Below are 26,826 nucleotides of genomic sequence, written 5' to 3'. Positions count from 1 at the left end.
TAAGGGTTCTTTATAAATTTTGGATACAAGCCCCTTCTCAGATAAGTTATTTGAAAATATTTTCTCCCATTTTGTAAGTTGTCTTTTATTTTCTTGGTAGTGTCCTTTTATATCACTAAAGTTTTTACTCTTGATGAATACTTAAACTTTTGATGAAGTCTAATTTACCTATTTTTTCTCTTGTTGCTTGTGCTTTTGATGTCATACCTAAGAAACCATTATCTAATACAAGGTCACAAATATTTACTCCTGTGTTTTCTTCTAAGAGTTTTAGTTCTTCTAAATCTTTGATCCATTTTGGGTTAATTTTTGTATATGGTGCATACACTAACATTTAAAATTTTCCATGTGTAATCATGTATGTTATCTATCATCATTTATACAGAAATAGTACAAAAGATTATAGATCTAAGCAGTGAAAAATGACAGTTGTCAAGTAATCAAGCTTAGTGAGCAAGAACTCACAGTAAGTACAGTTAGTTAATCTTAACAAAGAAATTAATCACAAATTTTCCTGTCTTGAGGATAAGTGAAAATATAATAACATAAATTTTTTTGTATAATATATTAACGTGGTAGCTTTTTCATAGCATTTGCTTAATCTTTATCTGCAGATATTCCTTATGTAATATTTTTAGCAGGTAAGAGGAATTTTGATTGACCAATACCTTATTATCCAATACCTTATATTTTCAGAAACATAGCCAATTTTAAGTTGTTCTGCTCAAATGAAGTAGAAAGGAGTAATGAGCAAGATTAGAGCTATTTCCTTATTTGATGGTTGATATTGGAAAGCTTATATGAAGCAGAGTAATGTCAAGGTATCTATCCATCAGACTGACTGAACACTTTTCTTGAACAGACATTTCAATTTGAAAGCATTTTAACAGCAGTATAAACTGCATGCCCAGAGAAATGAAACGGGCAGCAGCAGGATTCAAGAAGAGAACAAAGAAACAAAGATCAAGCAGGTTTGCCAAACAGTAGGTCCTGTGTTTGAAACAATGGGAGAGCTTTGTAGCACTTCCATTTTAGAAGTTTTCTGTAAACTAGGGTTTAAAGTCTGAAGCACAAATTTCATTTTAGAGATGAAGACACCGTTAAATTATTGGGTTAAGTGTATCTCAGTTACAGGATCCTCCATAATTGCACTGCTTATTCTCCAGTATCATGATTTATATTAATTCTCTTAAATTCAAGTTTCTGAGAAAATTGTTGACAGTGATGAAAGAGTACATTCTCCTAAAGAAGACTTTGTTTTAAAAAATTAATGAACAGAAATGAGAGTAGAGAGGTTTTGCATGGAGATTAAAGTAGAAGCTATTTTTAGTTTTCAATAAAATTGGAAAGATTGGCTGTGGGGCACTGGTGGCTCCTGAAGTATAATTTACTTCATGCTGTCAAATGCCCCTTCAGTAATTGTACCTTTCATCCTCAAAAGAAAATCTTTCAGCAACCAGAGGTGAAAACATTTTGATTTGGCACATATACAAAACCACATGTGGCGTCACGGTTGCTGTTCGAGGACAGTGGTGCCCCACTTCTCTCACTCTCTTTCTAGTTGAGTATTACAAATTTGTTGTTATCAGAAGGTTGACAGCAAGTTGACAAGGCCCTGGAAGCAAGGCTGCCTTACTCAGGATGACCATTCTGGGTTTTCTTGCATCATGAAAGTTGGCGAGTGTGTCTTTTCTTCGATTCTTTGAAACCCTTTTTTGAGACACACATTTGTTGGTGACCTGGGAACACTCTATGGCTGTGCTTTTCAAACTGGGGTACCAAGGTAAGTTTTGTGACGGCTGTCTTGTTACTGCTATAGCCCCAGTGTCGAGAATACTGTCTGGTATAGTGCTCAGTAAATCACTATTGAATAAAAGAGAAGAGGAACAAGAAGGAAGAGGAAGGGAAAGAGAAGGAGGGGGAAAGCAGCACGGACAAAAGCGAAGTCTCTGTGCAGCCCACAAAATACCAAATAGCTCCCTTTCCCAGCAACCAGGAGTCACTACTGCTTCTTTCCTTTAGCATTTAAGCCTGCTCGTCTGCCCTTCCGAGAAATAAATATGGAGATACCCAGTGAATGTCCCTGCCTTCTGACAGCACTCAATCCAGAGAGAACCCTGCTTCCTTGGACCCTCCCACAAATCATCCAACCGCAGCCCAAATCCTACAATAGGTCCTTTCTAACACCCTCTTGCTGAGGCGCCCCCGTTCCCCATGGTGTGCATTCTCCCTCACGGCAACGAGTAATAAACCAGACTTGTTCAACTGCAGGTGTGTTCTTGGTGGCTTTGGCTGGAGGGCATTGCCATTTCAAATATATTATTTAATGTAAACTTCATAACAAGAGCATAAACCTGTATTTATAGATGATCTTAAGACTCCAAGAGGCTAATTTAATTCAAAATTATAGGCAAAAAGAGACAAAGCTGGGATTTGAACACAGCCCCTTGAATGCTTCCCACCACCTTGAATGACTGAAGACAGGGAACAAGACAGAGAGGAAAAACCCAAAAAGAGACAAAGATTTTTTCCTTACCCCCTTTAACCACCACTGTCATGGAGCAACATCTCCATCTTGTGATATTTTATAATTCCAGTTTTTAACTAATTGGATTTTGCAACTATAGGCAATCATTCATATGCAACCAAGATTTAAGAGAATACATTTTCTTGTTATTTGCTCCACGAAAAAAATAAAATTACGGCATTTAATTAAAAACCATAGCTATGAGGAAAGAAATGTATTTTATTGTTATCTGTGGTAACTTTTTTTTTTCTCCAAGAGATGATATTGCATCCTCTCACTTGAAAATAATGTTGTTCCTTAAGATGACTGAAGATCACATAAAGTTTATTGGTTGCCTCTGTGTCAAGGAAATCCAGGTGTCTGAAGGATAGGGGTGGGAGAATTTTTACTGAATATTCTCTTGTACTTTTTAACATTTTAAAACCATGTGAATATATTACCAATTCAAAATACAAATTAAAATTTTTATTTTTTTTGGGTGAGGAAGATTCATTCTGAGCTAACATCTGTTGCCAGTCTTCCTCTTTTTTTCTTGAGGAAGGTTAGCCCTAACCTAACATCTGTGCCAATCTTCCTGTATTTTCTATGGGGGTTGCTGCCACAGCATGGCTTGATGAGTGGTGTAAGTCCGCACCCAAGATCCAAACCTGTTAACCTGAGCCGCCAAAGTGGAGTGTGCTGGACTTAACCACTATACCACAGGGCTCCTCCTACAAATTAAAACTTTTAAAGATGAAAAATAAAATATACATATATATCCCTTTTACTTTTTTCTTTTCCTTTTTTGAGGAAGATTAGCCATGACCTAACATCTGCCACCAATCCTGCTCTTTTTGCTGAGGAAGATTGGCCCTGAGCTAACATCCGTGCCTATCTTCCTCTACTTTATATGTGGGATGCCTGCCACAGCATGGCTTGATAAGTGGTGCATAGGTCCACACCCGGGATCCAAACTGGTGAACCCCAGGCCAACAAAGCGGAACATGCAAACTTAACCACTGCACCACTGGGCTGGTCTCCCTTTTACTTTTTAAAAGACAAGTAGAATCTGCAACTAGATACTACAAAGAATAAAAAGAATTCTCTTTTGGTTTTTCATTCATCAGTTGTAATTGACCCAGATTCCTTAAATATGAGACTATAGCAGCAGAAAAGAAATACACAAAGTAGGAAGAACATCTCAATTAAGAAAGGACAAGAAGCCAGTTATAAGATAGAATGGGGGGAAGACAAACACTTCATGCTGAAGCATGTGAATATGGCAATTAATATACTCCTAAATAATCATACTACCTGGATTTCAAGAAAACCATTCCTGAGTCATTTGAAAAGGTATAATTATAAATTTAAAACAAGGTAGCATTGGCATATGGTGCAAGTACTGTACTGACTGACTTATGCTAAAAAATTATTTGTTGTTTATCTGAAATTCAAATTTAACTGAGCATCCTGTAAATTATCTGGCAATCCTAACTGCATATTCATTAAAAAAAAAAACCAACATAGACAACTCATCAATTTACCAGCAGAGGGCTCCCCAAATCCAGTTTAGAATAAAATAGTATACTCGAGTCCAGTGAGCAGTCATTATTGGTTTAGAATTTTGGCTGTTTCAAGTGTTTGTTTGGTCTGGTGTGGTTGGGTCAGTCTTTGGAGGGGCGCAGGAATTTTTTATTTAGTTAAATAAAAACATAAAATATCCCTCCCATCATTTTATATGACTTTTTATGATCTTTACCTTTAGAATTAAAATTAAAAGAAAATCATAATTTAATTTCTTTATATTTTTTCTTTTATATTTGCTCAAGCATTTAAATGTTAAGGCAATATGCATAATTTCAGTGTAAAGTAACTCTGACATTTCACAAGGAATTCCATGCCTATTAGAATATGCATGCTGAGAATAAGGGCAACGATCTCCATAAAAACCACAACTCCACCTCTTTCACACAGTCTGATTTGCTAGGATATTCTAGCATTTCCACATGATCTTTGTTTTGACCCCAAAAGACACCCAGTGCTTCCAATGAAAGCACTGATTCAACAGAATTTTTAGACGTGCCACAATTTTTCTAACCTTTTGCCAAAGCCAGAATGCCTTGATATTTCAAGTCTATGATTTATTTTCTAACAAAAGTATGTCTAGAAACAATTGTTGTCTTAAAGTCTATTTTGTCTGATAATTGCATAGCCACTCAAGCTCTCTTTTGGTTCCAGTTTGCATGGGTATGGTATTCCATCCTTCAACTTTTAACCTATTCGTGTTTTTTAATCTAAAATATGTCTCTTGTAGCCAGCATGTAGTTGGATTTTTAAAGTCCATTCTATTAATATCTGCTTTTTAATTGAAGTATTTAATCCATTTACATTTACTGTAATTACAGATTAGGTAGGATTTACATCTATCATTTTTCTATTTGTTTTCTGTATGTCTTATGTCTTTGTTTTTTCATTCCTCCATTTCTGCTTTATTTTGCTAAAATAAACTTTTAAATAGATATTGATAAATATTAAAATAAATATTAAATATCTTTGCCTTATTGACTGCTAATCTTTCTCAGCCTCTTCAAATCCTTTTCCACTATTTTTTTTCTTAGTAAATAAATCATAGACTTAATATATCAAGAAAAGATGTAGAGTGCAGAGACTTGCCCAGGGTTATGCAACTAATTCATGACAATATTAGGACTAAAAACCAGGTCTTCTGACTCTAGCTAGTTTCAAAGTTCCCACTACTACGGTGCCACATAAGTAGACTGCATTCATCTCTGACAGGGGATCCTTCTAATTTCTTTCTTGTCAGTTTCGTATTTTTTGTAATTTCTCCGTCTTGTTTCAGAGGAAGCACTGTTCCTCTAACTAACTCTTTAGGTCAAATCTTCTAATGCAGTTTTATCCAGTGTGGGGCCGGCACCATTGAAGGTACAGGAGACGACCTGAAGTGGTTAGCAGACTTAGTATTGAACAACAATTAACCACACAGTGAGGCACAGCGAGGAAGCTGCTTCATCCAACATTGTTTTGATCCTTCTGACAAGGAGAAGGTCTCATTCTTAGAGTGGTGCTAATACCCCTCTAACATTGCCCGTCTCCTTTTCTTTAATTAATTTTTTTATTGAAGTATAATTGACATATACCATTATATTAGTTTCAGGTGTAGAACATAATAAATTTATATTTGTATACATTGAACAATGATCACCATAGTAAGTCTAGTTAACATTAGTCACCATACATAGTTATAAAATTTCTTTTTCTTGTGATGAGGACTTTTAAGATCTATACCCATCTCTCTTTGTAACCAAGAAAGTCAACCTCAAGCCTGAAGACTTGGTATAACCTTTTCTAGCTAGAATTTAATTGCATTGTTTTGCTTTTGTTATGGTTATTTTCATTAATGGCAAATTATGTTGATTTTCCATTTATAGTTTTCTATTTAAGTAAAAATGTAATTTTGATTTAAAGTAAAACATTAAGCAAATAATATAAAGTGGAAGTATATGAATATGGAAAAAAACCCTTGAAGCTAGAGCTTGAATGACCAACTCTGGGAAACCACTGTGTTGGTGCCATCTACTACAATGGTTGTCTACTGTAATCCTTCTTTCTCCTGGGCCACAAAGGACAATCAAGGGCCAGATGATAAGTCTGCTGAATCCTCATTTCCCTTTGATCCCACGTAACTCAACTCTTCCTTAGTTGCTGTTGTCATTTTTGGCTTCTAGATGTCAGAGAGTTGTTTCTAATGGCGCTGTCTCTGAACTGCCATGTTGAGAGTCTTGTTGCTCTCCACTTGCCCCACCCTCGGGACTCTGCTCCATCCCAGTTTTCAGCTGCTTCTGAATTAAAGGAGATACTTGTTTTCCCCTCTGCAAGTGGTTACAGCTCCTTTGGCTAATCTTGGATGGTCCTGTGTTAAAGAACCCACAATCATATTTTGATTTTCCCAAAGGGATCTTTGCATTGTCAGCTTACCATTTCCTTTTCAAGTTGTTTGAGGCAAGTTTCCACAAGGATTGGGCAAGAGGACACTTGAGTATGATACACAAAGCATTCCTTCACATCAATTCTCCCGCAGCATCAGAGGATAATGTTCACCTAGCTTAGGGTGAATTTCCTGCCTTCTTGGGCATCTATCCCCCTCCTCTCCTCTGGGGATGGGATATTTCAGTATCTGACCATCAATCCCCAAATGCACCCTACCCTTGAGGTCCTGAGGATCCTCAGACAGAGAGAGTTCCTGATGCCTGCCCTAGTCCCCAAAGTTCTGAGTTGGGTATAGCTTAGGCCCACAATGGAACACTAGATAATTTTATAAAATAAAAAAGAATAAGGAAAGGAATCGTTGCAAAGAAAATCTACTGTACTAATTCTAAGTAGCAATCATTACAAATTGAGTCTTGAAGTTTAAGAACACCAGTTAAAATTCTTTATGTTTCATGTGCTTTCTACATTTCTATAAGAAGCTTCAGTAGAACTGAGCATATAAAACTGGATTTTATATGCCCAGCCCAAATTGAAGCAAGTGAGCAAATGTATTTTGAACACCTACTTGGCTAACATACAGGAGCTGCTCTGAGTCACATGCAAGGAATGCTAATTTACAAATAGTTCAAATACTCTACCCCCTGGGGAAAGAAAATCACTCCTTTAAGTCCCTTTGACAGAAAGCTCCAGGTAACTGACTTTTAATTTTCTACCCCATCTCTGATTTAATGTTCTGATCATATTACAGAGTGCAACTTAAACAAAGACTACATTTTTTACTATTCAGCTTTCACTACAGTTGAATCCACACACCTATCTCTATGGTTACTTTTGTACAGTGTTCCCTGAGATTTGATATGTTCCCTCTCGCCCTCTCTTCTGATAATTTAAGTCCACAATAAGGCCATAAACCAGGAGTGAGAGGTAAGGAGGCACGATTATACACATGATTAGAGTAAATAGTAACCATGAATTCACTAACCCACAACTATTTACCTGAGCTTTTCTTTGGGGATAGAGACTTTCATTAAATCTTCCTTTAAATACAATGAATTGTCACTTACATTGATCTATCACAAAAAACAAGAAGCTCCTCAAATTATATCTTGAAAGGCAACAGTATTTTAAAGTTTATAGCCAGCATTTACCTCACATTTTCAGCAGATTGTACTGTGTACTATGTGATGCATAATAAAATGTACCATAACCCGCAAGACACTTTCATAGTTATAATCTTCTATGCATGTGTGCATATGTGAAAGAGTGATATTTTGCTAGTATCTGGGCATAAAAAGATATATTACAAAAATAAAAAGATATAATAAAACTGTTTTAGGGTGTGTGTGTTGTTTGGCTTGTGAGAGTAGGAGGATGGCAGAAGGAGGGGGAATACAGATATGTGCACAGATATTTATAGTAAAAATTGAAGGGTGCCAAAACATGAGTATCTCCATCTATTAATTTCTTGAGGGTAAAGTCCCTGACCATTTCTGTACATTCATTTTTTACTTCCAGGGCTGAGCATAGTGCCAGGTGCACAGTAAGAATTTAATATATACTTGTTAAATGAATGAATGAATGCACATATGCATGCACAAAATGTTACGGGAACATAGACTTATTGAAAATAGCAGAAGTGAGTGGACTGGCAGGTGAAGAGGTCAGGGGGTAGAGATTCGTAGCAGAGACTGCTAATCGTTCCCCAATATCCATTCTCTCCTTCTTCTATAGCAATAGTTCCCTTGATTTCTAGCTGGACACCTTTACCAACCCCCTTTGCTGCTAGGCACACCATGTGACTAAGCTCCAGCCAACAGAAGGTCAGCAAAAGTGATGTGTGCACCTTTTAGGCACGTCCTTGAAAGGAAAGTGCATGCTCTCCCTCTCCTCTGTATTCGCCTAACCACTGGCTGGAAATGGACATGGTGGTAAGCTATCTGGAACTACGCTGACAAGGGCAAAGCCCTCAGGTGCAGCCTAAAACAGGAGTCTGGGTTCCAGACGACTCTGTGGAGGACAGCCACTATGCCAACATGACTTCAAGTGAGAAATAAACTTATGTTTGGCTGAAGCCAGTGGTTATCTTGGGTCTCCATCACGGCGGCTAAATTTACATTCCAACTAATACAAGTGTCAGGGAGGATTTTTAGAGGTGATGCTTGCACTGAGCTTTAACATTCGAGTAGATCTTCACTAGGGAGGCAAAAAGAGAAGGGCTTTCAAGACTGAGAGAACAGGATGCGTAAAGATATAGAAGTTTGGGGAATGGCTTTAGGATGCCCAGCAATGAAGGTGAAAAGGCAGCAAGGACCAACCAGATCAGAGAGGACCCTGTCTGCCTTGCTGAATGTTTGGATTTTCCCCCGGTAGACAAGAAGATACCATATGGTGGGCGTGCTGGAGAGTTAAAAGAAGATTAAAACCTCACAACTCACCTGCAAAATAAGCCAGGGTAATCAATCTGTATTGTAGGAGAGGGAAGAGAAATCCAGAGAGACGGAAGGAGTTTTCCAAGTCAGAAACACAGGTGGAATTAGAACCAGTAGTCTTTGAGTTATACCTGAGTTTTTCAAACAGTGGTCCTTGCCTGACTGCATCAAAATCACCTGGGTCACCTGCTAAAACTGCAAATTCCTGTGTTCTATTCTAGACGTCCTCAGAATCTGGGGATGGGTTCTAGGAATTTGCTCTTTTTTTTTTTTTAAATTGCAGTAACATTGGTTTATAACATTATTTCATATTTCAGGAGTACATCATTATATTTCGATTCCTGTGTAGATTACATCCTGTTCACTACCCAAGACTAATTACAACCCATCACCCCTTTTGCCCTCCTCCCTCCCCACTTCCCCTCTGGTAACCACCAATCCAATCTCTGTCTCTATGTGATTGTTCCTTGTTGTAGAATTTGCATTTTTAACAAAGACTCCTGGTGCTTCAAAGTTGAAAAACACTCAACTCTACCAGTCTATCTCAAAAGTATCTCTAAGTGTTGATAAACGAAGCCAAGAACATGGACTCTAGTAAAAGTCTTTCAGATGCCAGTTCAGCAGACTAGCTTTCTCTGTAATCTCACACTTCCTAGGATTTAAATATTGAAAGGGTGCTTTATAAATAAAACTTCTAGAAGGGGAAAGGAGGAACTAACAACTATGGAGCACCTACAACTTTCCAGACACTCTTCTTGACACACACCATCTCATTAAATCCTCACAAATATTTCCTAAGGGAGGCATTAGTCTCCGCTTTACAGATGCACAAAGTGAGCCAAGAGATGTTATGGACTTGCCTAAGGTTACACAGATGTAAGTTTATCACATGCCAAGGTCTATCTCTTCCTGTTTAACACACCAAGGGAAGGACTAGAGAACACAACTTAGAATCTCTGAGTGACCATAACTGATGCTAGTATATATGTATATGCTTGTTTTCCAGATTGGACCACTTCTACAGAGAAGTTGGACAAATTTCTCACATTCCCAACCAGTAGCCAGCAGGGTCTCTAGGGTTATTTCACCCTTCAGCATATTTAGCATGCTTTTTGTTGAGTCTAGGGCTTAGACCTGCAAGCTTTTCACATGACTTTGCCAGAATTAAGAATTTCACTCAATTTGCAGGCTTTGATTTCTTTTGCCTTAGGGAGAAAACGGAGACCAAGTATCTAACAGATTTTTATTTTTACTTCCAACCAATTCCATCTTTTTTTTTAAAGATTGGCACCTGAGCTAACATCTGTTGCCAACCTTCTTTGTCTTAATTTTTATTTTTTATTTTTTTTTGAGGAAGATTAGCCCTGAGCTAACATCTGCTGCCAATCCTTCTCTTTTTGCTGAGAAAGTCTGGCCCTGAGCTAACACCCATACCCATCTTCCACTACTTTATATGTGGGACACCCACCACAGCATGGCTTGCAAGTGGTGCCATGTCCGCACAGGATCCCAACCAGCGAACCCAGGGCCACAGAAGCAGAACCTGCGCACTTAATCACTGCACCAACAGGTCGGCCCCCCAATCTTTTTTCTTTTTCTTCTCCTTCTCCCCAAAGCCCCCCAGTACACAGTTGTATATTCTAGTTCTAGGTGCTTCTGTTTGTGCTATATGGGAACCCGCCTCAGCATGGCCTGATTACTGGAGCCATGTCAGTGCCTAAGATCAGACTGGTGAAACCCTGGGCCGCAGAAGCAGAGGGCACGAACTTAACCACTTGGCCACCGGGCTGGCCCCTATTCTAAAAATTAATAAAGTATTTTTCTACCACATTTAAAAATCGGCACAGATTTTTCTTCGATGCATTATGATGCAGATTTCATTCTAGGGCTCTCAAAAACGAAAGTAGCCATATTAAAGCCCTTTGGGGTTCCCAGTTCCATTCTATAATTTGGAAGGCGGGGCCAATTTGATCCTTTGCAGGTTCATTTCAGCAACATCTTTCTTTGCAGGCAACTCCTGGAAAGAGGGATGCGCTCTTAACTGGACAAAGATCTTTACACAACTTGCCCTGGAATAGTCCGTCTAAGATGATGTCTATTGTTCTAAAAGGCACGGATGGTCTTTTTTCCTTTTCTGCAGTAGTTCTACACTTACCTGTTTCAACATTTCCTGCGCCCCTGCTAAACTCGCTAAGCTGGGTGTTGGCAGTATCCTTGCTTTCAAGGGTACGCGGGAAAGAGGAGACACGTGATTCTGGAGAAGTCGAGGACCCTGAGGACCGCGCGGTCCAGCTGCGCCACCAGCCTTCGACCTGGAGGAGGGGCTGGCACGGGTGTCCCGGGATGCAGGAGGAGGAGCAACTCGCCGAGCTAGAGGCCGGCACCCGCCAAATCCCGCGGGAACGTCTCTCGGACGGAGTTCGCGCTCCCCGCCCCCCCGCGGCTGCCATGGAAACCAGGGTCCGCGGCCCGAGGCCTGCGAAAGGCGGGGAAGGCCTACCCTTCCGCGACGTGAGCCCGCGGGTCCACCATTTCGCACTCTACCCGGCTCCGTAGCCGCGTCCGCGAAGGGCCACTGTGCGTAGCCAGGCGAGGTCCTGAGGCGCGCCCGCCTTCCGGGAGCCGGAGCTAACCAAGCACCGGAAGTCGCGACCCCTGCCCCGAATCCGGCTGGTGGGAGAGGCTGCCTTTGAACCAAACGGCCTTCGCAGGCCGCCGTCCCGCCGTCCCGGGGCTCCTGGGGGCACTGGTTCCGACACCTGCCTGCGGTGCCCGAAGTGCAGCGGCTGCCGCGTCTCGGTCCCCAAGCCCCGGGCAACATCGGCCCTCTGGGGTAAGGGAGGTTGGCGGGAGCCGGTGAAAGGGGCGCCCGTGGGCCGCACACGCGGCTCGTGGGAGAGCGCTGCCCCCCATCGGGGAAATCTCTGGTCGCTTCGGAGGCGATTCCTAGCCGTCTCCACCGCCCTCGCTTTCTGAGCGTAGGGAGGTTTCGTGGGGCTTGTTGGGCTCCAAGTATGGGATGCTCGCATCGGCCGGTAAATGCCACCTCTGAGTCTTTCAGGCCACCACGAAATGGGCCGCCAGGTGTGGTCCTGCAGGAAGAGTGATTTACCGAGATGCCCTTTTCTTTTCACAGAGACGATGCTTAAGGTCCAAGGAAAAACATCTGACTTGTAATTCAAGCTTGAGTTACCGACGACAGTCAAGAGGCAGACATGCTGAACTCCACAGGTGAACTGGAGTTTTCGAAGGAAAACAATACCGAGATCTCCCAACTCGCTTCCCTGGCACTGTCACACGACGCAGCATCCGGCGAAAACAACTCCACTGGTTTACCCGAAAAAACTGGCTATCCGGACTCCGTTTACGTCATGGCAGCGAACATTTTTCAGGGTATTCGAATCGAAAAGTCACCAGAAAAAGTCTTAATAAAATATGGGAGTGAACCCCTGCAGTCCTTGTCCGAGTGTGAGGATGAATCCGTTCGGCGTTCGTCCTATGAGCTGGCTTTCAGTGCCCTGAAGTGTGAGTAGTCCCAGTCTGGAAAATCAGCACTAAAAAAAAATGATAACGAGAGAATTTGTAGAGTGCCGAGCCCCTCCCCGCCCCCTCATACTCACCAGCTTTTCTTTTTATGCATATGCATCTCTTCGGTGAGTTGCAAATGTCAAGGAACTAGGAGAGTTCCGGGAAAACAGGCTCTTTCAGGCCAGAACTGTGACTGCAGATTTCCTGGTGCCCAGCTTCGTGCCTTGTCCTTAGATGTAATGCACAGTCATTAGCTTGAACAAGGAAGGGCGCCAGCCCCCTGGCATAGTGGTTAAGTTCCTGCTCTGCTCTTGGTTCCTGGGTTCAGATCCAGCGCAAACCTGTACATCGCTGGTAAAGACATGCTGTGGCGGGGTCCCATATACAAAATAGAGGAAGATTGGCATAGGTGTTGGCTCAGCGACAATCTTCCTCACCAAATAAGTAAATAAATAAATTGAACAAGGAAAGAATCCCATTAGTGGGAAGAACAAGAATCCACTGAAGTATCCCATTATAGTTTCTGCTCCTTGGGTATTTCTTTTTTCTGTTCTCTGCGTTTACAGCTTGTATTTTAGTGTATGAACTTTCACAAGTAGAAAAACCAATAAGGAGCGGGGGAGAGGAACAGATGGAATAAGAAGAAAAAGCGCAATATATTAGAAATGAATACCAAAATTAATTTGATTGGGAAAGCTCGTAAATTTATTTCTCCAAACTTTTGTAGAATTCCTCTTTCTAATTTGCCTTCAGGGATTGAGATGCAATGTTTCACATTCCCTCAGTAGTGGTGAATTATCAGCTTCCGAGTGTGGAGTTGACTGTAGCACAGAACCAAACATTGTTGCTATGAGAGCAGTCAAAGGGCCTGAAGATGTTTATTTTTGCATTAGCTATAAACTATAGGATAATACAGTATGTTATCATATAATATCAACTATAAAGTTTATATTGGTTTGTAAACTGAACATTGTTCCAGAAATGTTTGAGTATTGGCAGTATTGCTGACATGTGAGCATATGGCTTCCTAAAGAGACCCCTTGAAAGGGCAGCACTCATTTGCGTGTATTTCCTTAGTATTAGTTCTTACCGGGCCTTGCACATCCTTGCTCATAGGCAGTTAAAAATTGCTCAATTGAATTAAAGTGTCTTATTAATTATCTAGACAGGAATATATATTTTTGGTTGACTGTAGAGATGACAGTTCAACTTTGAAGCCAGGTGTTTTTCATCACAGAAAAAAATCTGATGTTAAGAAGCAGCTTCTCTTTAGTTTTCGTGTTTCTTTTCTGTTTGTGATTTTTTGTTTCTTTTTAAATGTGTCTTAACGATTTTTCCTCCTCCCATTTAATCTTTCAGATTCTGTTTCATCCCTTCTCTTCACCCCCTTATTAAAATGTACTTTTAAAGACGAACCAAAATATTGCACTTTAAATAATGAGTCGGATGACATTTTAACATTTTCTCCATGCAACAATGAAATGCAGCCCGGGCATCTATGCTGATTAGTTGGTATTTAATGTTAATGTCAAAACTCTATCATAGATGATTTTTTTCCTAGTAGAATATTGACTCTTATGTTTAGAAATCAATAATAAAAGCCTGAAATTATTTTTTGTAAAATTAATGCGCTAACTAGATGGCCATGCTCTAGTGATATGTCTGGTGTATTATCTTGTTCTTTCTCTCAATCCTTATTTCTGTTTTATGAAACGGTCTTTGATGTTTTTAATGACCCAGAAAACCCCATTCAGATAAATTATTGTCATAGGCCTTTAGAAACCTGCTTTTCCTTAAAATGTTCATTTTATAAGTTCAAATTCTAAACTAAGATGGCTTTGGTTGTTTACTTGGCACAAGTATTATTTTCTTCTTATGATAATATCTATTAATATTTTGCTTTAAAATATTGGAGGCTCTCGTGCATTTCACTTTTATCTTCTATTAGTGTTCTATCAATATCTCCACATGTAATATTTTATAAACTCATGTCTGGCTTAACAGTATAGGTTCAGAAAAGAAAACTCAGAATTTCTTCCCTGAAGTTTTATAGGAGCAGTAAAGCTGAAAAGGTTAGTGTACAAACTAAAGAAAGCTTGGGTAATGGTCCGTTTTATGGGTAAACTTGTGAATTAGGTAATCGGATCATATTACCATATTTTTTTAAAGGAAGTACAAGGAAAAAAATGACAAGGAAAATCTCTTAATTATACAAATGTTAAGTATATTCTTTTGGTTGTGTCTTCCGTTGTTCAATTTTATTGTTGGCTCCTTTGTTGATGTCCTTTGTGTATGAGCTCTTTCAAAGCCGAGTGTCCTGTTTGTCTGATTAACCTTTTAAAGATTTAAAGGACTCAGTATAATGTTTTTTTAAATCAAGACAACCGCTAGTCCTGCTTTACTAAATAACCCCAAGGTCGATTTTCTGCTAACGAAGGTAATGAAGAGCAGTCTAATTAAGTTTGGCTTCTGTCACAGAAGTAGTGTGCTAGCAGCTAGTTTATTTTTTCAGGGAATCTCTGGATATTTCAAGGCATTCTAAATATTAAAACAGAAGAAAAGACTGGAAAAGTGATTTCTTAAAAAATAAATTAATGAACAATAAATAAAGGAAAAAAAAAAACCAGAGGAAAGAGATGTTCCCGAAATTGTTGCTCTTATTCCTGGCTTAGTTCTTTCTCCTGCCTCTCTAGGTGTATAGTAATCGGTGTATTTTCAGAACCAGGAACTGGCTGTGGCATTAACCTGATCCTTTCATAATCATGTAACTGTCAGTAAAAAACCATGTAAGTGCTTAATGTATGGTTTAGTTATGGCTTTGGGAATTAGTAACTGTCATCAGGGGTTCCCAAGGCCACCCTCAGGTTCACTGATTCACTGGAAGGACTCATAGAACTCAACAAAGCTGTTATCCTCATAGTTGCAGTTTATCACAGTGAAAGGATGGAGATTAAAATCTGCACCAGAAAAAGGTACGTAGGACAGAGTCCAGGAGGGACCAGGTATGAGCTTCCTATTGTCCTTTCTTAGTGAAGTCTTATGGACAGTGCTTGATTCTCCCAGCAATGCTGTATGACAACACAAATGAAGTATTGCCAACCAGGGAACCTCACCCAAGCCTTGTTATCTGGGATTTTTGTTGCAGGGTCAGTCATGTAGACAAGGAGTGACCTCATGACTGACCTTCCTCAATCTCTAGCTTTTCCAGAGGTCAAGCTTATACCACGTGGCCCAAGGCCCCAGGTAGATAAAGACAGTTCGATCAACAAGGTGCTCTGAGGGCTTAGAGGTTATTGTCCAGGAGCTCTTCAAGGGTTGAACCTTTCTTTGGAATGTGCAGGGCTTGGCCACCCAGGCCTGCTGAGTTAATTCTGGATTGCACAGTGAGTCATTAGGAAAATGATCTAGAGCAACAACCTCTTAAGCTCTGGTTGCCACCTAAGAGGTTAAAGCACTTCTCTTGAATGACAATAATAATACCTTATATCTACATAGCTCTTTGTAATTCACAAAATAATTATATATGTATTTTTTTTCCTTAAAGATTTTATTTTTCCTTTTTCTCCCAAAGCCTCCCAGTACCTAGTTGTATATTCTAGTTGTAGGTCCTTCTAGTTGTGCTATGTGGGATGCTGCCTCAACATGGCTTGATGAGCAGTGCCATGTCCACGCCCAGGATCCGAACTAGCGAAACCCTGGGCCACCGCAGCGGAGTGCGCAAACTTAACCACTTGGCCACAGGTCTGGCCCTAATTATATATTTTGATATACCAGTTTTTTGAAATGGAAGATTCTCATTTGCAGATGAAAAAGTTGAGAGAAACTCAAGAAGAGGTTAAATGATATACCTAGGGAACCAAGCAGGAAGAAGGATAAAAAGGGTTTCATCTAGTTGAAAGGGTGGTAGAATAGTAACCCTCATCCCTAATTCTAGTTTTTTATCATTTCACATTGTTTCATTTTAACAATGACTTTGTATTTCATGATGCCAGCTTTTTTCCCCCGGTATCTACTTCTCTCAAATATCCTTTCAAAAATGTGGCTATTCTTACTAGTTTTGCCAAAGAGGCTTTAATAATTTTGTCAACTTTCCCTCCTTCCACACATTAAAAAGCCCTATATACCTATATTTATAATTATAGGAGGGCCTTGACATTCTTGATGTGAAGTTTCTAGAAGTGACTCATATGAAGGAAACTCTATGAATTCATAATAAAAATAGAGGGGGAGAACACAGGGGACAGTCAAAAGAAGAAACATCTTCCGTCTTTCTTCCAGAATGGGAGGGATGACCAGATGGACTGTGTAAGTTTTAGGAGTCCAATATATAGCACTCCTCCTTTACACTTGAGTTTGGGACCAGTTGAGAGCGAGAAAAAAAATGCTTGGAGACATGGCTTTAGATCTCCAGTCAAATAGGCTTGCAAACACTTTGCTCCTGAATTAGAACTTCCCATCTAACCCGTGGCACAGCTGAAGAGTTGCAGACCCCTCCACCCCAGCTCACACGAGGCACATGGTGAAAGACCTCCTGGAATACATGCATGCCTCCTGCAGAAATGCTGGCAGAGAGAGAGGGAGAGAGGGCCGGGGGAGGAAGGGAGATAGGCCCCAGTTCCTTCTTCCAGCTTCACCAATCAAACTCAATTTTCCTTTCTTGGGGAGTGGTGATTAAGGGGTAGGGAAAGTCCAGGAATGTTTCTCTAGGGAAGGCCCTCCCCACTGGAAACGTGAGGAATGGAGAGTAAGAATTCCCTTCACAGACTAAAGGGAAGAGGCTTTAATTAGTGGGGGACTAGAGATAATTGGGGCTATTATCCTCAACTAGGATAGGCAAGGTTTGCAGTAACCCAAATTGGGCATTAACAGTGTGTGTTATTTAGCCACTCTGGTTTGTTGTAAGAGTAAGCTGAGGAAAGGCAGCATAATGTTGTGATGAAGAGCAGGCACTCGGGCTTCAGACTGCCAGGGTTTGAATCCCTCATCTACTACTTGCAGTGTGGCTATGAACATATTGTTTAACCATTCTGTGCCTCATTTCCTAATCTATAAAATGGGGATAATGATGGTACCTAATTCATAGGGTTGTCATGAGGGTTAAGTGAATTAATATATGGAAAGCACTTAGAACAATGTCTAGCTCATGGAAAGCACTGTCTAAAGTATAGTCATGTGCTGCATAATGACATTTCGGTCAAGAATGGACTACATGTGTGATGGTGGTCCCATGAGATTAGTACCATATAGCCTAGGTGTGTAGTAGGCTATACCACCTCGGTTTGTGTAAGTACACTCTATGATGTTCACACAATGAGGAAATTGGCTAACAACCCATTTCTCAGAACATATCCCTGTCGTTAAGTGACACATGACTGTATACATTATTAGTGTTGATATTACTGTGTGAGAATGTTAGGTGAATTGTAGAAATACAAAGGCAGTGCATTCTGCACAGTATCAAAGGCAGCCCAGAGATGATAGCGGTTTTGAAAAGAGCCCTAGAAAAAAATGCAGTGTTGGCAAAATCATATTCTGTCTTCTTTCCCTTCATTCTGCCTCTCCTGTTTCTTAGGAGTCCAGCACTTCCATTGCTCAAAGTTCTATAGCCTATGCAGGTCTGCTGTCTTAAAAGTCCTTCATTCTTTTTTTTTTTTAAAGATTTTATTTTTCCTTTTTCTCCCCAAAGCCCCCTGTACATAGTTGTATATTTTTTTAGCTGTGGGTCCTTCTAGTTGTGGCATGTGGGACACCGCCTCAGCATGGCCTGATGAGTGGTGCCATGACCACGCCCAGGATTCGAACCAGCAAAACCCTGGGCCCCTGAAGCGGAGTGCACGAACTTAACCACTCAGCCACCGGGCCAGCCCTAGAAGTTCTTCATTCTTATGAGGACTATATTTTCCGTGACAAAAACTGGGACTCATGCTGAGAAGTATGAAGTATATAGGGACTCATGCTCTACTATGAAGTAGATAGGAATTGGTTTGCAGGTGCTATGGGTGTGAAACCCTAAACTTCATTTTCTTTGTAAGTGAAGTGGGGATATTGCCTTGTACCATACAGCTGTGATTGGTGGCCAAAATATGGAAAGATTCCCAAAGGATTTCCTGTGAAAATTGGAGTCTGTGCTTCCCAAGTTAGTCACTTATTTTTACTTTGCCCATCCCACAAATAAAAACTGAAATTCCATGTGTGCTGTTCATATAGTAGGTTTTTCATAAATGTTGGATGAATTGAAGCTAGACCAATTTTCTTTTCTACTGATTAAAGCATTTGTTATATGATGTACATATAGTTTAAGTAGCGATAACAAAAGGAATACTCGCGTTCTGTGGAGGTTTTAAAATACATCTACTTGTTTCCACTTAGTACTTTTTTTTTCTTTTTTGGAAAGGAAGATTGGCCCTGAGCTAACACCTGTTGCCAATGTTCCTCTTTTTGCTGAGGAAGATTGGCCCATCTTCCTCTATTTTGTATGTGGGACACTGCCACAGCGTAGCTTGATGAGTGGTGTAGGTCCACGCCCAGGATCCAAACCCACAGACCTGGGCTGCTGAAGCAGAGTCACCAAACTTAACCACTACGCCACCAGGCCAGCCCCTCCACTTAGTACTTTTTCTTATCCCTCTGCCTGGAATGCTCTTTCCTCCCAAATCTTTACATGGTTAATTCCTTGTCATTTGGGTCTTAGATTAAATGTCATCTTACTAATGTCTTCACTAGTGAGTTCTACCAAATATTTAAGTAAGAAATAATACCAATCTAACACAAATTCTTCGAGATAATAGAGAAAGAGGGAACACTTCCCACTCATTTTATAAGGCCAGCATAACCCTGATACCAACATGGACAAGGACATTACAAGAGAAGAAAATTACAGACCAACATCCCTCATGAACATAAGCATAGAACAAAAATCCTAAATAAAATATTGGAAAATCAAATCCAGCAATACATAAAAAGGATAAGACATTGTAAATTAGATCCTCTTTAATGTTTTTCAAAGGACATAACTTAAAGGTTGGAATTTGCTTATTATTACTTTGACTATTCAGATATTTCTCCTTTGATTATGATCCATGTGGAGCCTGGGTCATAAGGGTCTAGAATTCATGAAGATTACAAATATTTTATCATGTCATTGTAATTGAAATCTTTATCAAGAATTGAGGTATATTTTAGATATGAAATTAAAAGTATTTTATGGCATTGTCTAGAGTGTATTTTATTCCAAAGTTTTTATTTTCAGCTTTGATATTTTTAATAACAGACCTTTTCCTTGTCTTGCAGATCAAGATATTTTGGAAACTATATTAATAGATAGCTATATTTTTCCAAGTACCACAATAGTAAGTAGGCAACTTTTATATAATTAGCTGTCTCATAATTATTTAGAAAGTATTAAAAAGCCTTCACACTAGTTTGCTGCACACAACTAGTTTGCTTAGTGCTGAGACATCTTCGAAATACACCCTTAACTCTTTCTTACTTCTAATGCTTCTAATACTGACCCTTGTCCTTTCGTTTTGAGGAACATATCGAAAATTGTCTTTTGAAAGGTTTATTTTGAAAGGATTTTTTTCTATTTTGAAGACCTTTTCTATCTCTGAATCCAACCAGAGTATGTAAAAATGTTCATATTCCTGCTCTCTTATGAAAAATGATGGAATGGAAAATAGTGCTATTAGATGTTGTTAGTATACTTTTCTTCGTGTGTTTCCCCTTGGTAGCCAGATCATTTGAGCAGCCTTATTATTGTGATGCTGTATGATTTCCAAGACAGAAAATTTCAAGCTCGTCTCCTTTCTGATAATGAAGAGTCCATAGCGGAAGTTCAAGAAGTAGAGAACCTTCTTATCAGGTAATTGTAAAAGCAAAAAGGATGTTTTATATAAAATCATTGTTCGTATTTTCATTGGTTAAATTGTATACAATATAATGTGTAAATAAGTGTTAATTTACAGAGAAAAAATATAAAAGTTCATAAGTTTCTTGAGTTCCTTTGCAATCTTGAACAGGTTAAACATACTATTTAAAAGCAAGTTGTTTTTGAAAACTTGTGTTGTAAGATCCAACTTGTAAGCATGTAGAAAATCATGAAAAATTCTTAATAATTTTCAGCACATACATAAATTAAATTTCATTTGAAACAGCTATTATTTATTTACTTAGCTTTGTTTACAGCTCTTAAAAAAATTTGACATGTATTAAATGAGAAAATTCCAACAATAGACAAGAACTCACTTCTTTGCCAAATTAGAAAAAACTTCTCCATAGTTGAGAACAAACATGTTCCCAGTTTGTTTTCTTTTTGCCCTAAATATCAGCAGAAACCTACTACAGGAATAATAGTAGTACCTCCCTCGAAGGGTGTTTGGGAGAACTGATTAAACTAATGCATATAAAATGCTTAGTTTAGAGCCGGACACATAGTAAATGGTCAATAAATGTTAAGTGCTACTGTTGTTAGGGCTTTTGTTATTATGTTGTTGAACTTTAATAGAAAGTACAATATAACAACGACAACAACAATCTTGTAGGAAGATTTTCGCCTAATGAACAGTCTGAAACAGTTGTCAATACATCTGATTTTATATTTTTATGAAATATTTTTATTTTTTATTGCAAATTCAATGAGTTTCGTTTAAATTATTGAAGGCTGAGACCAGAGGGCTCAGGTAATGGAGTAATAATAATATCTTACATTTACTGAGCAGTTAATGTGCATCAGTCATTGTTATAAGAAGCTACAACAACCCTGTGAGGTGGCTACTGTTGCCAACCTGTATTTTCACACATGGGAAAACTGAGGCACAGACAGGGTAAAGGGAGAATGCCAAAGAGCTAGAAAGGGGAGTAGCTAGATTTCAAACTCAGGAAGTCTGACTCCAGAGCCCAGGCTTTAACCATGTATATGCCACCGCTCCTCCCGCCTAGGATAGCGAGGGTTGGTTGAAGTACTCCGGAAGATTAAAAATATGACATAGTCATATCTCATGTCAGTCACAGCCATGAGAAATTGTGGGATGGAGAAGAGCAAGAGCAATCAGACCTGTGTCCTATCTCTGTTAGAAAAGTAAAGATCTCGCCTCTGTTTACTGTGTGGGTTTCTGAGCAACCACCTCACTGTGCATACCTACATCGGACAACCTGCCTCCCAGGATGGGTGCAGATACATCAGAGAAAAATCGGTGGGGCAGTATGCTGTGGGACAGGCTCTGAGTTTCAGCTTTTCTGAGCTTCTCTCAGTTTCTGTTTGACTTAGTCAGGAGACTTCCATGGAAGTCTCAGCTTAGTCTCATGAGGCTAATGAGAGCTGAGGTTAGACTGAGTCAGCCAGGAAAGCCACAGGGCTCTAACCAAGTCAGAAAGACCAGACTGTGGTTTCAGCAGCAGCAGATTTTAGCTGAGAATGCCAGCAAGGCAGGTGGGAATAGGACAAGCAAAGGCTGTGGCTCAGGAGGCCAGAGGAACCAGGAAATATTACTGTCAAAGGATTCCTGATTCCCCAGATTTTCCCCTTTCCCCATATTACGTACCATGCTACCTTCTGCCTTGACACATATCTGGTTACAAACCGATAGATCTTCATATAATGTAAATCTTATTCCTAAATCAGTTTTATTATACCCAGTTCATACTATACTCAATTCATAATATGCTAGAGGAGAAATGCTTGTATTTAGTGACTGAACTGCAGAGAATAGTAGAGCCGTGCTGAGAAAATATATGTATAAAGCTAATGCCAGAGAGTTTTAATCGAGAGTTTTAATCAAGAGTTTTCAAGTAGTAGAAGCCATCATCAGTTAACTTGAGCAAAATTGAAAAATATTCTTAGAAAGATACTGGGATATCTCATGCAACTCAAGGACTCAGGAAGAATATGAAATCAGGAACTGGAAAGATGTCAGGACTTTATCTCTGCTTCTCTCTTAGTATCTGCTTCATTCTCTTTTTCTCTGAAGATCTGCCTTCTCTGCTTCTCTAGTCTACGTAGGAAAGGCCCTACCATTGCACCCCAGTTTCTGAGCTTACATGTTACAGTTGTATGTTAGTTTCTTCACTTAGACTAACTTCTTATCTCTACAACCCAATTCTGAATTCTAAATCCCTGGAAATTTGATTGGTTCCATGTGGATCAGATGCATTCCCTCTGGCCACTTCCCATAGCCAATGGAGTGGGATTGTGAACTCAAACAGGATGCTGGAGGCCAACCTCTGTAGATCTTCTGGGGCTTGGAGCTGGGCGCTGTTGTTCCCAGGGAAGTAAAATCATTGTAAACTTGAAGTATACCATAGTATGTTTCTACTGAGGGCATAAAGACTAATTTTAAGAGGTGATAGAGGAAGAAGTAATTATTTAGCAAGAAATTGAATGAGAATGATTTTCTCCTTAGGAAAATTGTGTTTGACCTTTGTTGCTGTTGCCTGTACCAGGGATCCTGGTGTTTTATCACTTTATGTACCAATTTGTATCTTTTTCTTCATTTATTCATGGCTTTAGAGGTATAGTCCTAGATGACACCTCTTACCATTTTTGACATATGCAAGGTTTTTAAGAACTCATTCCTTGGGGCTGGCCTGGTGGCGCAGTGGTTAAGTTTGTGCACTCCACTTCTGGGGCCTGGGGTTCACCAGTTCGGTTCCGAGGCACGGACCTATGCACTGCTTATCAACCCATGCTGTGGCAGGTATCCCACATATAAAGCAGAGGAAGATGGGCACGGATGTTAGCTCAGGGCTAATCTTCCTCAAAAAAAAAAAAAGAACTCATTCCTTGTATAAAATGCAACTTTTTAATACTATGTGACTAGGTTAAAAAAAAAAAGGCCACAGCCTCTTCCTTTCTTACTCCTCATGCCCTCACACTAACCCAAGAATGTTTCTGCCAAATAATTTGTTGGACTTTTGTGAGGCAGAATTGGAGAATGGGCACAGAAAGACTAGAAAGGCAGCAGGAGGGGAAGGACTTTGTAGTCCATACTCCTACCCCACCCCAAGGTATTCGTCCTGAAGTCTCCACATTACGGCTGAGGCCCCACTGTCTACCTTGATAGCATCCTTGATTCTTTTTTCTTCCCCTCCCCTGCACCCATACCACACCTAATGCATCGAGTCCTGTAACTCCAGTTGGAAAACATGCTAAATCTACTTCTTTCCATCCATTACTACCATCCAAATCCAAGCCACCATAATTGTCACTTGGACTTGTCACTTGTCAATGGGAGGCAATAGCCTCCTCATTGGTTTCCTTTCCTATAATTCTTACTTTCCCACAATCCATTCCACATGGTAGGTAGTGTGATATTTTAAAAATGTAATTATATAGTCATGAGAGAGTATCTTGGATCAGACTTGTCTTCCTATTGTAAATAATGAGAAAACTGGACAAAATATATGAGGCAAAGGTTTTGGACATTAGACAAGAAGCAACACAGAAACTTGATCCCTGAGAGAATAAAAACAAGTGAGGTGAGCCCTAGAGTAGTCCTGGCTTCATGCCTAGAGGTACTTTCCAGCTGCAGTGCAGGAAGGGGAATGCCAAGAGGAAAACGGTTGTCTTGCTAAGTTAAGAAAACAGAGATCAGAGTTTTGGGAGGCTGAAATGATCATTTGTTTTTTCTTCTTTATTCTATTAATATGGTAAGGTAATTTACATTGAATGGTTTATAAACGTTAAGCCAACCATGTATTTCTGTGGTAAATAACATTTGCTCTGATATATCCTTTTTCTCATCTTCTCCAAATTTCTCATTCCCCATAATGCTTCAGAGTTTCTCATTTGCCAAAATGCTCCCTAAATACTTGTTCATGAGATTTTCTCTCTCATACTTTCTCCACCCCTTCTTTGGAAATGCTTATTAGCCTATTTCACTTACTTAGTGAATCGTCTGAAACAGCTGTCAGGACAATGTCTGACTTTATATTTTTATGAGACATTCAAGCAGTTCACTGAAGATTATCTTTTGTCATTAAGAAAATATTCAATTTATATTTAAAGAGAATCACATTTCTGATGTGTTAGGCATTAGTAATGGCATTCAGAAACGTGAGTTATTTTGTTCATTGTTAAATAAAATTTCTGAAAATTTTGAAGCCAAAAAGGAGTAAAACCCATTTCTTTAAGAAATTAATGAAAAGAAAATGGTATATCAGTTAGGATTCTTTTTGGCAGCTGGCAGGACCCCACCTCAAACTGGAGAGGTGAACAGGGAGCATTTCTGACCAGGCCTCTTGTGGCAGAATTGAACACTGAGACTGCAGGAAGGGCAGTGCTGTGGCTGCACTTCTAGTAACTAAGTCTTTTGACTAAAATATCATCAGGACGCTCTTCAACTCTAGTGTCTGCTTCTCGGTGTGCTGTGGCTTCATTCTTTCATCTTTCTTTGTTCCCAGAATGGAAAACTTGGCGGCTGACAACTCAGGAGCTTTACGTTTTATAGCACCAAGCACTAGAGAGTCTGGCTTTCCTCTTTGTTGCTACACCCGAAAAATTGCTTGACCTTGGTTTGAGTCAAGTGTCCACCCCCTACCAATCAGCTGTGGCCAAGGAGATAGAGTCAGTCAGAGATACTTCCCAAGAACGTTATGTGAATGGAGGGCGGGAAGGAACATTTTCAGAAGCGGAGAGGTTCTATTCCCAGAAGGGAAGGGGTGCTTACAATACAAACCAGTAGGTTTCTACTATAAATGGAAACATTAGGATAGCTTTTTTTTTGCTATGATTTATGGACATAAAGTTTCTTGGGACACACTATATTAGGTATAATTTGATTTTACATGTAATATTAGTTTATCTCGTTTGAGCCCTACGATGTTATCTTCCTTTAGAGAGAGCATATACTTTGCTACTGGCAGCCAGACTTGGGACACTAACAAGCCCAGGTGACCAATTCTAATCAGAGATTGCAATGATTAGAAGTTCACAGGGCTTCAGTCCCTGTGAAGACCAGTTGTTCCTTTTTACGTTTTCCTGGGCTTGTCATTTGGTGACCCATTCTAAAGCCTGGGACTTTATCAGAGCCCCTCTTCCATAAACTTGGCATGCCCGCATTTCCATTTTTGTTCCCTGCCCCATGAGTCATTGAAGCTCTGTATATCACTCAATTTCTCAGACACATATTTCAGAATTGGCAGATAACTCATATGTGATGCTCCCTCTACTTGGAACACTGGTCAGCTCTTCTCACACCCCTCCCTTACTCCTGGCTAACTCCTACTTCTCCCCGATGGCTTAGCTTAAACCTAGCTCCTGGGAAACTTCCCTTGACTCCCGTAGCAGTGCCTCTCCTTTGTGCCACCCTAGCAGCCTGCCTTCCCTTGGCATTAGTACTTGGGACCTTTTAAAATAATTGCTTTGTCTCTCCCTACCAGACTCTATACTTGGTGATGTCAGGAATGGCATCTTCCTTGCTCACTCCTTTGTTTCTGGAACCTTAAACAGTGCCTGGAATATCGTAAGAATGCAAATGTTTGTTCATGAATTAACTTTATTTCTCTATCCTTAAATGCCTTTCCATTTCCTGCAGAAAAAAATTCCTACTTCCTATGCATGGTGTGTAAGATTTTTTGTGATTTGAGCCCTGGATCTCTCACTACCCCATGCTCTGTAAATCTTTGTTGTTTAACACCTCCATATCTTTATGGTGCTCTGCCCTCTGTCTGTGTGTCTTTTCTCCCTTTTTGGTTTGTAAAACTCAGGCTATCTGTGTGTCTTCTCTCCTCTTGTGGTCTGGGAAATTCTTGCTCCTCCTTTAGTAGTTAGCTCCGGTTTCTCCTCCTCGTAGAATTTCCTTTGGGCTAACTCTTGTTCTTCTCCCAGTACATTTGCTTTCTCCTTTATCTGTGTATCTTATACCATTCATCATATTAATCTTTATAGTCCAGTTCTGATCACAGTACTTGGTTAATAGTAGTAAAGGAATAAACATATTATTATCATTTCTTGAATAGCCTGACTTTAAATACAAAAGTATTTAATTCAAAAGTATCTTTTCTTTTCAACAACTCTGTAAGTAAGGTACTTATTCTTAATTCCTAGAGCTTAGAGAAACTAAATAACTTGTCTGAAGTCGTATTGCTGGTAGTTGGTGGAACCAGAATTTGAACCTAGGTAATCTGTTTGCAGAGTCCAAACCATACTGCAGAAGGGGCGAGAGGGAGAGGGCGAGGGCATGTGGCATGTTATAGGAGTGGCAAATCGTTCAGTATGTAACCAGCGATAGTGTTGTGGATGGGAGTGGTGGGAATTGAGGAAGGGAGAGTTGGTTCAGGTTAAATTTTTAATATCCTAGTGTATTATGATAAGGAATTTAGAGTCTGTCCTGTAGGTAATGGGCTCATTTAAAACTTAAG

At 39.7% G+C, this 26,826-nt stretch overlaps 2 protein-coding genes across 8 annotated transcripts in view; one reads left to right on the top strand and one right to left on the bottom strand.

The window, feature by feature from the left end:
• Positions 1-11,764, bottom strand: part of LOC106841282 (collagen alpha-2(I) chain-like) — a 39,751-nt gene extending 27,987 nt beyond the window's left edge. Inside the window, exon 1 of the mRNA XM_014857185.3 lies at positions 11,099-11,764. Coding sequence (XP_014712671.3) covers positions 11,099-11,764 — 666 coding nt within the window. The remainder of the gene's footprint in view (positions 1-11,098) is intronic.
• Positions 11,765-12,158: 394 nt separating this feature from the next.
• The window catches only part of NSUN7 (NOP2/Sun RNA methyltransferase family member 7), a 36,213-nt gene continuing 21,545 nt past the window's right edge, over positions 12,159-26,826 (top strand). For 6 of the 7 annotated variants that reach the window (XR_011502259.1, XR_011502258.1, XM_070505996.1 and 3 more), the window contains exons 1-3: positions 12,159-12,468; positions 19,762-19,820; positions 20,202-20,332. Coding sequence is in view for 5 of the 7 variants with exons in the window: in XM_070505996.1 (XP_070362097.1) it covers positions 12,159-12,468; positions 19,762-19,820; positions 20,202-20,332 (500 nt within the window). In the remaining 2 variants the exon portion in view is untranslated. The remainder of the gene's footprint in view (positions 12,469-19,761; positions 19,821-20,201; positions 20,333-26,826) is intronic. The other variant, XM_044767737.2, reaches the window with a different exon arrangement.

This window comes from Equus asinus, chromosome 3 (assembly GCF_041296235.1).
Source record: "Equus asinus isolate D_3611 breed Donkey chromosome 3, EquAss-T2T_v2, whole genome shotgun sequence".
Lineage (NCBI taxonomy): Eukaryota > Metazoa > Chordata > Mammalia > Perissodactyla > Equidae > Equus > Equus asinus.
This window is presented reverse-complemented; position numbering and strand designations above follow the sequence as displayed.